General features: G+C 41.6%; 1 protein-coding gene across 1 annotated transcript in view; it reads right to left on the bottom strand.

Moving 5' to 3' along the window:
• Window positions 1–13,104, bottom strand: part of LOC306789821 (mucin-5B-like) — a gene marked incomplete at both ends in the record, with an annotated part of 48,029 nt that extends 34,925 nt beyond the window's left edge. Inside the window, 9 exons of the mRNA XM_079285889.1 lie at window positions 3,397–3,544; window positions 8,584–8,712; window positions 8,870–9,026; window positions 9,396–9,635; window positions 10,207–10,383; window positions 10,950–11,060; window positions 11,791–11,929; window positions 12,095–12,246; window positions 13,018–13,104. Coding sequence (XP_079142015.1) covers window positions 3,397–3,544; window positions 8,584–8,712; window positions 8,870–9,026; window positions 9,396–9,635; window positions 10,207–10,383; window positions 10,950–11,060; window positions 11,791–11,929; window positions 12,095–12,246; window positions 13,018–13,104 — 1,340 coding nt within the window. The remainder of the gene's footprint in view (window positions 1–3,396; window positions 3,545–8,583; window positions 8,713–8,869; window positions 9,027–9,395; window positions 9,636–10,206; window positions 10,384–10,949; window positions 11,061–11,790; window positions 11,930–12,094; window positions 12,247–13,017) is intronic.
• Between the last annotated feature and the right edge of the window lie 884 nt (window positions 13,105–13,988).

Raw genomic sequence — 13,988 nt, 5'->3', positions numbered from 1 at the left:
CGTTGCATCTGATCATTTACATCACACCATACCCTTGCTCTTCTTCTTTCTCTCCTCTGTTCACAAATAACACTCATGCACTCTTTGCTGTTGCTAACTTCCACTTGTGGAATGGTTATAGTACTTTTTTCCCTCTTCCTGTTCATATTACCAACAGACTGTACCCTAAATTCCCTTATCCAGGGATTTAGATTACAAAACACCCCTCCTCTCTTCTGGAGTCCAGCTCTTAACCCCTAATATATAAATGAAAAAGCAAAATTCAGTCTGGAAGACATTACCTATATCTCCCTATTCGGAAGAGTGTACCTCAATTAAGATCTTCCTACCTTAATTATTCTATCTAATTTAAAAAAAGAATGTTTACAAAAGCGTTTTTCTTTAGGGATGAGACTCAATTATGCCTTATTACAAGGGTAAAAAAACAAGTTGAAAATATCTTTACAAATCCAAATTTAAAGGAGGCCTAATGCTGCGTTCACACCAAACGCGCCGCAATTCGCGCCGGAGAGGGGGCGGGGCTTATCGCCTGAAAACCGTTCAACTGTCCGCCATTAACCATGGAAAAAATAACCTCTATTTCTGCTTAGTACGTGTTGTGGAAGTGAAAGATATCCCGGGAAACTAAACGCCGTCATGTCTGGTTCATAACATTGTTCAGAGGAGCTCCGTGGATTTTATCGAGCTGTATTCACTGTGTCTAGCAAGCCACACGTCGCTGTTTACTACAGCTGTAGGAACACAAAATAAACTGATTTAGCTGTGATTTAACGGCAATAAAGCGACAAAAAGGGACTCTTATAACTACGTAATGATGCTGATTTGTAGGCTACTTGTCTTCTCAATGGAGTGCTGATGGATCGGTGCTAGGCTATGCTAACATTGTAGCAGCTCCACCAACACTCAATAATGTCATGACGTAAATATGGCAGCGTCTGTTCATTGTTTGTACTATATGGTTTACACACACACACATGTATACACATAGTTTGGTCCGGTCTCTATTGATATGAGGTATCGTAGAGCTCTGGGTGAACACAGACTGCTACAGGATTTATTTCCTGATTCAACAGCGGCAGGAAGTCAGTGATGACAGGGGGAGCATCTCAACACTGATAGGCTATCGCGCCACAGCATCACGCGCATATTTTATCAGATGTTGAACACCCAGACACGCGCAGAGCTTGATTAAGTAAGCGCCCAGACAGGGAAGTTGGGGTGATTTCCTCATGCACACACACAAAAGTTAGGTACTTTTCGAAGCACCTGCACCAAATCAATGATGTCATGTTAATCATGGGCTGAGGGAGGCCGTGTTGAGGAAGAGGGGGGAGAGACGCGAGAGGCAGCCCAAAAGTGTTATAAAAGAAGTAACTTGCAAACAGCAAGACGGGATTTCTACACAAGCAGTCCAGACGCTCTGAGAAGAAGATACGGACGATCGCCACTGAAGTATTCGAGGACTTCGTCTCTGTTCACGGAAAGAAGACCGCTGTTCGTGGACAAAGATTGAAAGACGGAGATTTTCCTCTCCCCACTGCTCGACTTTAACAACTGAACAACGGAGGAACACAGCAGCCCTAGAAAGACTTTGTACAGAGCCTTGAGGACTGTTGGCCGAACTCCGCTGCAGAGCAGGAGGACCGAGGGTCCGGCCGGACCTTCGCTCCTAACAAACTCCAAAATAACTTTTTCATCGGACCTTTGAAATCCAGCTCCAACCGAGCCGACTCGACAACTAAAAAACCAATGAGTATAATCAAGGAATTAAAAGTACGAATCAAGTGTGGTAACATTTTATGTGAGCTGTAGCTTAACCCTTGCTAACTAACTAAATATAACCTGCAATAAATATCTAATCTGCATTTAAAGTAAATTTCTCAAGTGCATTTATTTGCTCAAGTAGTAAAAGTTCCTCGTGGCAGTAAAAAGTTAAATCTATTGTATGTCTAACAACTGAGTTCTGTAAGGTTATCCTCGAGACCGAATCCACTTAACAATCCCTTACGGTTTTAGAAGTAATCCTAGCCGTTAAAACCTAACCTGGCATTTACCAAGAGCACGGATCCAGAAGAGGGAAGCTGCCATAACCGACGCGACTGGTAGGAGCGCCCGGGGCCAGGGTGGCCTCTCGGCCGAGTGCACTCAGACCGGAGGAAGCAGGGTAGACGTCGGGAGTAACGGCAGTTAGCAGAGCCAGGCGAGTTCCCTCGCAAGAACACCAGCTCGACAATCTTTTAATAGAGAGCTGAGTCAGTAAGTAGCCCCGTATCGGGCTGAAGAACCCCAGGATCTAACACTGTGCATAGACTTTGAATGTAATCTAGACGCGCGTAAAATTCGCGCTGCGGTTGGTGTGAACACGGCATAACTCCTCCAAATTTTATCTGATACAACTGGGCCTCTGCTGTTAAGTCCTTTGCTTTCTGGCTGGACACCTCGATCTTGCCACCTAACTGGTTAAAAATAGAACAGGAATCAAATACAGATAAAACATGGAGAGACTCAGGGATGAGTATTGTCAAAGATTTTGCTGAGGATATGTTGCTGGTACAGGTGCATTTTTTCCTGATAGTTGCAAATCATAGATTACAAGTATAAGTATATAACAGGATTTGAGGTTGAAAGACAATAAACATTTAACACTTGTCTAACAACGTCACAATATAAATACAATTTCATCTCCTACCCCGATAACAAATAAAGTGTTTTTGTTTGGAATATGTATAATAAGCATCATTTAGTTATCGCTACTGAGAATTTAACAAACATAAAAAAGAAGAAAAAAACATGACATAGATAGGTTTGCAGTTTTCAAGGTGTATATTTCAAATTGCATCTATTACACACATGAAGATAAAGTTGAAGATAAAGTTGTGAATATCGGCTGAATATCTAGTATCAGAATCATTATAACTGTGTTATAACTGCTATTGTGTAAAGACTGTGTAATACTGCTGTTAACAGGAACCTGATGTGCTTAAAGTGTTTGCAAACCAAATGTTATTAATGTTATAGTAACTTTAAAATAAAAGTGCGCATTACACTACTTCTGAATTCATTATTGAATTTTGCGCATAACAATGCGACTAATCGCGATTAATCGCAAAAAAATCATCATGCGATTAATCGCAATTAAAAATTGTAATCGTTGCCCAGCACTACAAATAACCAAATCTTTTTGGACTGTGGAAGGAAGCCAAAGAACTTGGCAGAAAGCCCACACTGACAGGGGGAGAACATGCAAACTCCACACAGGGCCCATGTCTGGCTGCTCATGTCCTTGTTGAAATGAGACAATGGCCTCTGCCACATGCATTTGCAATAGGTCTGTCAATATGCCCTATGCGGAACGTAAGGATGTAATCATTCATGAATTTTCTGTTTGAGACATACCAAGTGTAGCAGTTGTCCGATGGAACCTTGTTTCCGATGCTGTAATGGCTGCCTTTGCCATCATAGCACCCACATTGGTTCCAGGCAACGCACTTCATGCTGTCTTCATCAAAGTAGGGCTCGGTTGGAGGACACTGTGGATAGCAGCCTGCAACACCATTTTAACAAATAGATTAACCTCAGCAGGAATACAAATAGAGCAAAATGCTTTTACCCAAAGCACTTCACAATTTTCCACCCATTCAAGCATGCATACAGAATCACACACTCACAAACTGATGGGTCACTGATTGACCCTGTGATCAGTACTCCTGAGCCACAGACACCCATTCAAATCAAAGACACAGCTCCTATCCTTAGGATGCAATGTTTAGTTTGGAGTAGTAACTGTTAAGTGTAATTGTCCTCCACAGCACATTTGTATGCAGTGTTGGGGTCTGACTCTGGCCATATGGCTTAAACATGTGCTGTGGACAAAGAGAATCAGGCCTTCACTGTTTCAAGCAAAGGTTTCATCCTGATTTGTAGTTGAGGAGAGCAAAGGAATTTCACACTCAGGTGTGAATTCCCCCCCCCCCCCCCCCCAAATAACCATGGTAACCGCGGCAATCTCATTGGCCGAAGGCCAGGCGAACCCAGGACCCCTGTGGTTCGACCCCTGTTCTATAAAACTATCTGCTTCCCCCAACTCATAGCTTTTTCCAACTCTCCCTCCGGGGTTAACAGGAGGCACACAACCGCTCTCTTCGCCCGGACCCCCCCGTCCCGGCCACAGAAGAACCAGCTTTTTCCCCTTCGACCTCGGTTGAGTTAGGGAGCACGCAACCGCTCTCTTCGCTCGGACACCCCCGTCCAGGCCACGAGGAAGCCCCTCAAACCCTCACCAAACCCTGTCAGGTCACGAGCCATTTCGCTGGACGAAACAGCCCGCGAGACGAATCTGCATCAGCGATCCGTTCTCTGCTTTTTGTTTCTTTTTATTTTGTGCACAAACCGGCACAGAGGAGCCCGACGAAGCCTCGCTCCTCTCCTGACCGATGATTACCGGGAGACCTACGGACCACGTCGTCTCAGCCGAAGTTAAACTGTCCTCCCTGCAGCGAGGATAGTTCACGTCTGCGTTTGCTCCAGAGCCACGCCACGACGGACCGAAACAGCGCCAGCTCAACGCCGCGCGACACACAGCGCCCGCTGCAAAGCCGCGCCGACCCGCAAGCTCCCCCCCCTGTCCCCCTTCCCGACGAGGAAAACGGACAGCTTTGCTCACGAACACTTCAACGTTGCAACGAAGCATCGACAAGTAAGGTTCTTGGCATTTGGGCATAGCTTAGCTTAAATTAACGTAAATTTAATTCAGGTCATTCATTTATATGTTGATATTCCCGTGTTTTTGTGTGTTTAAGTTACTGTCGCGTGATATTGAGGTATTACGCAATCATTACGGCGCAGAGAAGCGCCGCTGTATTCGTGTATTAACTGCTATGACTGTTTCTTTGGGATTATTTTCATTCATTGTCTTCCACTCCGTGTGGAAGTTCTCTTTTCATTAACTCGACTCGGTGAGTGAGCTGAGGTGCGTGGTTTATCACGGCATATGTTACCGGCAGTTCAAAGACGACAGCGGTATATTTATGCATGATAGAACCAGCAAGCAGGCTCCCTACCACATCGCACGCCGAAGCGTGATTCACTTCGAGTTCTCGCTCCTTTTTCTCTTTCCTCCTCTCACGTAACACACACAGCTCCTAGCTCTACACCTGAGAAACCCCGTTGAAACGATCGCCTCACACACGTGCTGCCCAGGCACACGTGATTACATACAGCAGCCTAACTGCCATTTTGGTCCGAGTCACTCGACTCCGCCATCTTTGTAGTTTCTAGCTGTAGTTCTTAAGGCCCCTCCCCTTTTGGCCCGCGTCACTCGACGCCGCCATCTTTGTAGTTTTTAGCGGTAGCTGTAAGACTCCTTCCTGTTCACCCACAGACCCACACACACACACACATACACACACACACACAGACATACACTCTCATCCATTTTATTCATTCTTTAGTTTAGGCATATAAAATTGTATGATAACGTTTGTTGGTTGCAATAGTAATTGATCTGATCATTTATTATTTTGATTTAATAAACTCTGTTATACTTTAAGGAGCAGTCGTCTGTGATTACTTGTGCATATGTATTTGATAAGACTGTATGTAGTAGCCTGTGCTCGAACTTAAAAACCTTCACTGTCACTGAATGTATAGTCATACGCAGACTATTGACATTATGAGTGACTACTAATTATGAGACTTAGTTTTATCGTTTGGTTATTGGTCCCTGTTCGCAGGGTGGTGCCCCGTTTTTATTAATAATCATTAATGATTGTTACATACATCAATAATTCTATTGATGTCAAGAATTCAGTTTCTTAAATGCTGATAACCCAAACACGCTCCTTTAGATCCCAACAGCAGACTAACAGTAAATGGACTGCATTCATGTAGTGCTTTTCTAGTCTTAGCAACCACTCAAAGCGCTTCACAACACAAGCCAGCATTCACTCATTCAAACACCCATTCATACACAGTAGTGTTGCAGGGATATTATGAAGATGTCTTCATTGGTTTTCTGTGGGTGTTTTTATGGGAATGTGGATCTTTCAGATCACATTGAGGAGTGCCTGTGGTCACTCACACTGGTCTGGTCTTGACTCGGTCTCAACCCCTCAAAATCTTGGTCTTGGTCTTGTTTCTATCTCAAAACAGTCTGGTCCTGGTCATGACTTGGTCTTGGTTTAGATGTTCTTGACTACAACAGTGATACTTGCTGCTGCCATACAAGGCTTGCTCACAGGAGCGATGCCCACTCCCACACACTGATGGCACAGCCATCCGGAGACATATTTTATTGTTATTGTTGGAATGCTGTTCTTCCGTCCCCCGTTTCGTCGCAACGCTTCTTCTTCTTCATTTTTTAAGCTACAGAAACCGTTCAACTATCAAAATGTTCAGCTCCTTCAGCTCATGACTTTTTCTATTTCTATCCTTTAAACTTTTTGAATTATTAAGCTTTTTGCAACTTTTTTTTGAATGGGTTTCTATGGAGAAGATTTTCAAATCCTTCAAAAACTTCAAAAACTTCAAAAACTTTCAAATCCTTCAACTTCCTCATACGTTAAGCTACAGACACCATTTCAACTTTCAAATGTTGAGAAAACCCTCAACTATTGCCAACATGAACATGAACATGAACAGCTTTTTGATATCTTTTAAACTTTTTGAACTGCAGCAATTTAACTTTTATGATTTTTCAGCCCTTTTCTGACTTTATAATGGGTGTGTATTGCGCAGCTTAGAGTGCGTGATGTCACCGCTAGAGTGAAGAGCAGCTTGAGATTCTTGTGAAAAAAACATTTGTATTTTGCCACTGTGTCCACAATCTTCACTCTTCATGCATAATTTCTGGATGTAGAAGTAGCTAATATTGTCCTTGTCGTAGAAAAATTACTGTGGAATCCCACAGATTTCCACATTTGACACCGAAGCCGTTAATTGAGAGGAAAACCAACTTTCTGCTCCATAGAGACCAATGTTAAATTTTGCTTCAAAAACATCTTCCACAGAACACGGTACCCCATTTCTAGATCGCCAGTTAAGCCACATTTTTTATACTACAGACACAATTTTTACAGGATCTGTTCTTCAACTCATTCTTCCCCTCAATTATTAATATCGGAGCAATATCAGCTACAGTTATGGGAGTTTTGATGATTTGTTTGAGAGGTGTTTTCCTGTTTTATCTCCATGAAATGGCTTCAGGCACACAGGTGTTTGCGATTGAGCCAATTAGTGATGTTGATAAACACACAGACTCTCAGACACACGTGCACATACACTCCTCTCCCTCTCTCTCTGTGTGTCTCTCATACAGTCATTTAGGTCTTAGGGATCTTTAGAGGTCTTTCCCCCCTCCTCTACCCCCCCCCCCCAACACACACATACATACACACACACGGCATTTTAAAATAAAAGCCCCACAGAATGAATCCTAACTGAAATGCTTGTGATGAGTCCCACCCTTTCAAAATAAAAGCCTCATGGATTAACTGTATTTAAACGTTTCGCTCAAAATGTGGCTTTTTTGTTGAAATAATGAAAGCTCTTACTAATACTGCAACAACTACTACTACTGCTAATATTTCTAGTATTACCACTACTACTACAACTTTTGCTGTTGCTACTATTACTACTACTGCTACTGCTATTACTGCTACCATAAATATTATTACTACCACTACTGCTATTACTACCACTACCACTACTATTATTACTGATACCACAACTGCTAATACTGCTATTCCTGCTACTACCAGTACTAATAACCAGTACTAATACTACTACAGCTATTAGTACGACTGCTGATACTACTACTTCTACTACTTCTTCTAATTACAAATACTTCGACGACAACTTCTACTGCTACTAGAAATATCACTACTGCTACAACTAGTACTTATTCAAATGCTACTCATACTTATGCTGCGAATAATACTTCTACGACTACTACAACAAATATCACTACTGCTGGAATTCTTTTAAGCTACAGAAACTGTTCGAATATCAAAATGTTCAGCTCTTTCAGGAGAGGGGTGACATAACTTCATATTTGTAATCTTTCAACTTTTTGAATTATTCAGCTTTTTGCAATTTTTTTAAAATTGGATATCTATTTTCAGCAATGTTTTTGAGATTAATTTCAGCTTTCAGCATTCCAACGCATTTTCAGCAGGAAATGCATTTTCTAGTTATTATTATTATTATTATATTATTTTTTTCCTGTTTGCCTCATGAGTTAGCTGCATATTGAACACGTTGGTGATTATTTTAAATGATTTAAAATCAGTGGTTACCATCACTTACATTTACTTTGATCAGTGGCTTTAAGAGGAAACTCCTGACACAGACATAAGTCACTTAAATGCTTATTCTCACAGCTGCAAGACAGATTCATGAAGCTGCAAAACAAACTAACCCAAAGGAATGAAAGGTTAGCCTATTATCCCTGACATGTTGGTCTAAATCACAAAACAATTGTAATAATAATAATAGCCATCAAATCAGTCTGTTGACCTGAGTTGAACTCCATGACAGAAACCTCTATTCAAGAAGACGACGTTTTAAAAGATCTGTCCAATGTACCTTCCAGGGCAGTGATGAGGCTGGAACAGTTTCCTGATGGATTCCTACATGTCTTCATGCAGTCAACTCCACAAGGCTTGTAGTGCCATTCACATTCACCAGGGTTGTTATAATAGTCGCAGAAAATAGCTGCAAGAGACAAAATAAGTACAAGTATATGTCTTAGCTGTTGATAATAAAGTCAGGGTGTCAAACACATTCTTGTCTTTTAGCTAAAGATACAATTCCTTCCAAATTATAACTCCTGTAGCTCAGAATTTCTGTGTGAGATTGTGAACAAACTCACGGCACAGCTTTGGAGTTCTCCATTGAACACAGGCCCCAGCTTCATTACAAGCTTTGGCATAGGTAGCCACAGCAGTACAGAGACACTCGCAGTCCCCACCGGTGTCACAAGCACAAGAGTCTCTCACGCAAGAGTCATAGTATGGACCAGGGTCAACCTTGAACACACAATCATGTACTAGTCATGTACTAGTCATAGTCTAGTCATTTACTAGAAACATAAAGGTTCAGGGAAACAAACATGTTCTAGTAGTAGTATCAACTGTGGCATTGTAATTACACAGGCTGTATTATTGGTGCTGATATAAATATTCCAGGCTGATTACAGAAGTTTTTAAGATATCTTGCTTGAGACCATTGTTTTGATTAAAGCGATGGATGGACAGACCAACTGATCAACACAAAAAGCAATCAGCACTTAGTGCTCAATTCTGTTCATTTCATTTAACATACCATGGCAGTTAAAGTGACAATGTTTGTGTATGGGCATACATTTGTGCTGAGTATGATGCTATTGCCATAGTTACCTGTGAATGACAGCTCTGGAAGGTGACACTGGTGATGATGCTACACTGTTTCTGGGACCAGGCTGCCCGGTAGCGGTTCGAGGAACAGGGATCGGTGAGCAGTTCGGCATTCGGGCAGCTGGATGAAACCTTCCAACTGTTGCCAAATTCTAGAACGTCTGTCACTGTCTCCTGAGAGCGTGTGGTGAATTCATTCTTACTGTTGCCGTCGTAGTTTCCACACAGACCACAGACTTGACCCTGAGAGGGAGGAACCCAATGGCAGAGTTTACTGATATGATAGGCCTGAGACAGAGGAAGGCACCTGTTTGTTGCCACTGAAATATCCTTCAGCCCTCCAGCCCCAGAAAAACATCAAAACAACCACAATCATAGTTCAGACTAAATGACCAGGCACATATAAGTCTAGTATTCACGCTCCTAGCTCTGTTTGGTCTCTGCCAGCTCCTGAGGGAAACATCCTGTTCTTAAAGGCACTGACTCTCTCTGGGCTGATGAGAGCAATGCCAAAGCAATCAGCTACAAGAGGCTCTAAAGCACAGTCGGGTTGCTGATGCTTGAGTTGTCTGATAATTCTTTGTGAGTTAAGCACTATGAGCAACACCTTTTACATTACAGTTATTTTACTCAATGTCCATCAACGTCAAATATTGATTAATGCAAGTTTCTGTCTGGAACAACATGTCCTGATGTGTCTGGGAAGATTCTCACGGTGTATCATGACAAAAGCTAGAATGCATGAACCGCCCGAACCAATATGCTTTGTGCAAAAGCCAACTGTCAGTCAAGACATGCAGACATGATTGTTTACCTGGAACTGCGGAGCAAGTTTAATGAAAAGACTGGTTCTCTGGTCCCACATGAGCACAAGACCCGGCTTGATCATCACCACCAGGTAAATGCCCATCTTCAGTATCTGAGCAGGGAGCACCTGGCCACTCCCCTTTACCATTTGGAAGGTCCCATCTTTGAGTTGGTATTCATTATCCTGTGGGCATCAACATCAAATAAACAAGTATTACTGCACCAGCTAAGCGAGGTTTCTTTCTCTAGTTATCACCTGAAGAGTTGCATGCTATTCTGTGAAAAGGAACTTGGTTCCCAAATAAATGGAAAGCAACTGCATCATTCTTTTCCAAGGAACAGATACAATTTGACTGCAGGTCAAAAGGAAGGCCACATTTTATTGACAGTGTCATTGGAGGGGAATGTCTGCACAGGCTGCAGGATATAAAGTGTGGGCATCAGCATCACAGCATGACCACGGGATGGAATTCTATCATCTTTAGTTTTAAAGTGAGCTTTATGCCTCCAACTATGTTGGAAAATAAAGTTAAATATCAGTATAGTTTCACTCTGTGTTGCTTGTTCACCCACTTGATAATTCATGTTAATGCTGACTTATCAAAGGCATTATAAGGCTTATCAATCATAAAAGAATGGTTGGTCCCAGTCTTAATAATCCTTGCCAAACCTCAACATTTATATTCGTCTGACATCCTGATCTGTTGTTTGGGGCAGAACATGTGCACAGTGTGCTTGTGCTGTATTTACCCCCAGGAAGATCTGGATGGTCTTGGAGCAGGTAGCTCCTGTGGTCCCACATGGAACATTCTCAGTGATAATCCTGAAGCTTCCATTGCTCTGACTGGTGCCACAGTAGTCCTAAGTAAGGAATAGACACAAATAGACACAAATCAAACCCCATTACCACTGACTGCTCTGCAATGTTCCTTCAATAGTCATTCAATGTATTTACATTCAGTAAATACCTCTATATAGTGTTTTTTATTGGTGGTGGTGGGCTCCACTGTTCCCGTGCTGGATCCAGATTGCCTACCGAAGCCTAAGGCGCAATTTTATCTCCCTGATATCCGCCTTACTGTTTACTGTTCATTGTTCTTCAGCTGGATTAAGTTACTGCTAATTTTCCTTTTATTATGGAGCAGCCACAGGAAATGCTATGTATGTGTCACCATGATCACTCGCCCAAAATGTTTCTACAAAACAAGACAAGGGTCACTTCTGATATCTTTTTGTCAGTAGATGATTTTAAATCTTTGCAGAGGAGTGAGGGAACAAGACAGAGCAGCCAGAGTCAGCTGTTGTATGAAGAGCTGCAGAAGACAGGCGGCACACCTCTAACTCCTCAGCAAGGTCTGCAACTGTAAGAGTCCTGCTGTCGTGTGAAAAGCTACTCAAGCTGTGTGCAGCATGGAATCAAATAATGGTTGTCCATGTTGTGATCTAAGAAAGCTGTATTTTTACTGTAAACAGATACATAAGCGACTCCTCTCTTGTTGTTCTGACAACATAGCTGCAAAAAAGCCCACATTTGCTGTTCCCATTGAAACCAAAGGTCGAACACTTAAAGGATTATCATCTTATTCCTTACCTGAAGGAGTGTGTATTCACAGTCGCCGCTGAAGTCAAACCTCTTATCATCAAAGGTGATGTAGTGACCATCGCCATAGATCCCACAAACTGCATTACACACATTGGCGGTACATGTGAACTTCCTTCCACTGCAGTAGCTGAGGAGACACACACCAGACACACACTTTCAATCTTGTGTTGATTAGGGTTAGGGTTACACATCCCAATACTGTGTGTGTGTGTGTGTGTGTGTGTGTGTGTGTTTGTGTGTGTGTGTGTGTGTGTGTGTGTTTGTGTGTGTGTGTGTAAAGCGCTGTACAAACCAGGTGTTGCAGTCCACAGTCAGTGTCTCCCCCGGCTGATATGCGTTTCCATTGTGCAGACATGGACAGCTGGTCTCGTTGATACAGCCTCCTGCTCCATCTGACACCAGGCCATCAGGGCACATGCAGCCAGATATACAGCCTGTACTGATCTGAACCCACCAAAGTGGAGGGTGGAAAGAGATTGTGAACCAAACAGCGCCTATGCATGTATGTGTATTTTCTCATTTTACCTATATTTTACCAAGACGTCCCATGAGATAAAGATCTCTTTCATAACAGAGAGCTGGCCAATGAGCAGCCATACAAATTCACAACACAATAAAATACAACATGAATAAAACAAAACAGGTGTTTTACACAGAAGCCTCTCGATAGAAACAACCACATGCCTCTATCAGCACCTTCTTTATGATGCCCTTGAATTCATCAATGGTTATGAATCTTTCTCATTATAAATCTTTTTGGAAATGATTCCATGCCCAAGGTGCATAGTATGAAAATGTTTTCCCCGTATTTGTCAGAACACGTAGTAAATTAAAAGGCAAGATCTTGGAGGAGCGAGGCTGATAACTACTTGACACACTGAATCTGAACTCATTCTTAGGAGGCTGCATGCATACACAATATGTCACCGTTTTCAATCACAGACCAAAAGGTAGCTTCCACAAGTTATTTCTTGGCATTGAAAGAAAAGAAAATCTATTTCTAAAATAAAAGCAAATCTTCACTTTATGATAATAAAAGCTTGTCGATCCATATAGCCAAGCCATTGTAATACTATCGGATGTGACAATGCTAAAATCATCAAGCAACGGTAGCAAACCAATTTTAAAGTGAAATGCAGCCTGAAGCTCAACAACATAATGTTTTGCTTGAATGTCCCAGATCATGTGTGTGTGTGTGTGCTATGCTGTACTTACACAAGCCATGTCCAGAGTGCTGCAGCTCTTCTGACACTCAGTCCCAGTGGTCCCAGGTTGAACAGTGGAGCAGTCAAAGTAAACCATGGGGGACTGGCATGATGGTGACGCTGGGTAATAACAAATTCAGGATAAATCATTTGCATAATTCCATCTGCCATTCCCTGTATTTTGGCAGGAACAATTTTGTCTTTCAGCACAAAAGCATTCAAACCACTTCTTTTTTAGAATTACAAGGATTTGAGTTTGTCCATATGTGGAAACCTACATTGTAGCTGTCCTGAGCAGCGGAGAGCTCCTTCTCGGCAGACACTGTGAGAACAGTTATAACAGTTAATGTCAGTAAGTAAGTACGATTTATTTACAAAGCGCTTTTACAGACATAAGTCACAAAGTGCTGAACAGGGCAGAATTACAAACATAAACAACACAACGTGACCATATAAGGGCCAATCATTTACATACACACAGAAAGTACAACATTAAGACACGTTTAAAAGCAACATTAAGACATGGTTTAAAAGCAACATTAAAACATGGTTTAAAAGCAACATTAAAACATGGTTTAAAAGCAACATTAAAACATGGTTTAAAAGCAACATTAAAACATGGTTTAAAAGCAACATTAAAACATGGTTTAAAAGCAACATTAAAACATGGTTTAAAAGCAACATTAAAACATGGTTTAAAAGCAACATTAAGACACGTTTAAAAGCAACATTAAGACACGTTTAAAAGCAACATTAAAACATGGTTTAAAAGCAACATTAAAACATGGTTTAAAAGCAACATTAAAACATGGTTTAAAAGCAACATTAAGACACGTTTAAAAGCAACATTAAGACACGTTTAAAAGCAACATTAAGACACGTTTAAAAGCAACATTAAGACATGGTTTAAAAGCAACATTAAGACACGTTTAAAAGCAACATTAAGACACATTTAAAAGCAACATTAAGACATGGTTTAAA

This window comes from Melanostigma gelatinosum (genome assembly GCF_949748355.1).
Source record: "Melanostigma gelatinosum genome assembly, chromosome: 2".
Lineage (NCBI taxonomy): Eukaryota > Metazoa > Chordata > Actinopteri > Perciformes > Zoarcidae > Melanostigma > Melanostigma gelatinosum.
The sequence above is the reverse complement of the archived record's forward strand: the minus strand, read 5'-3'. Positions and strand labels throughout refer to the sequence as shown.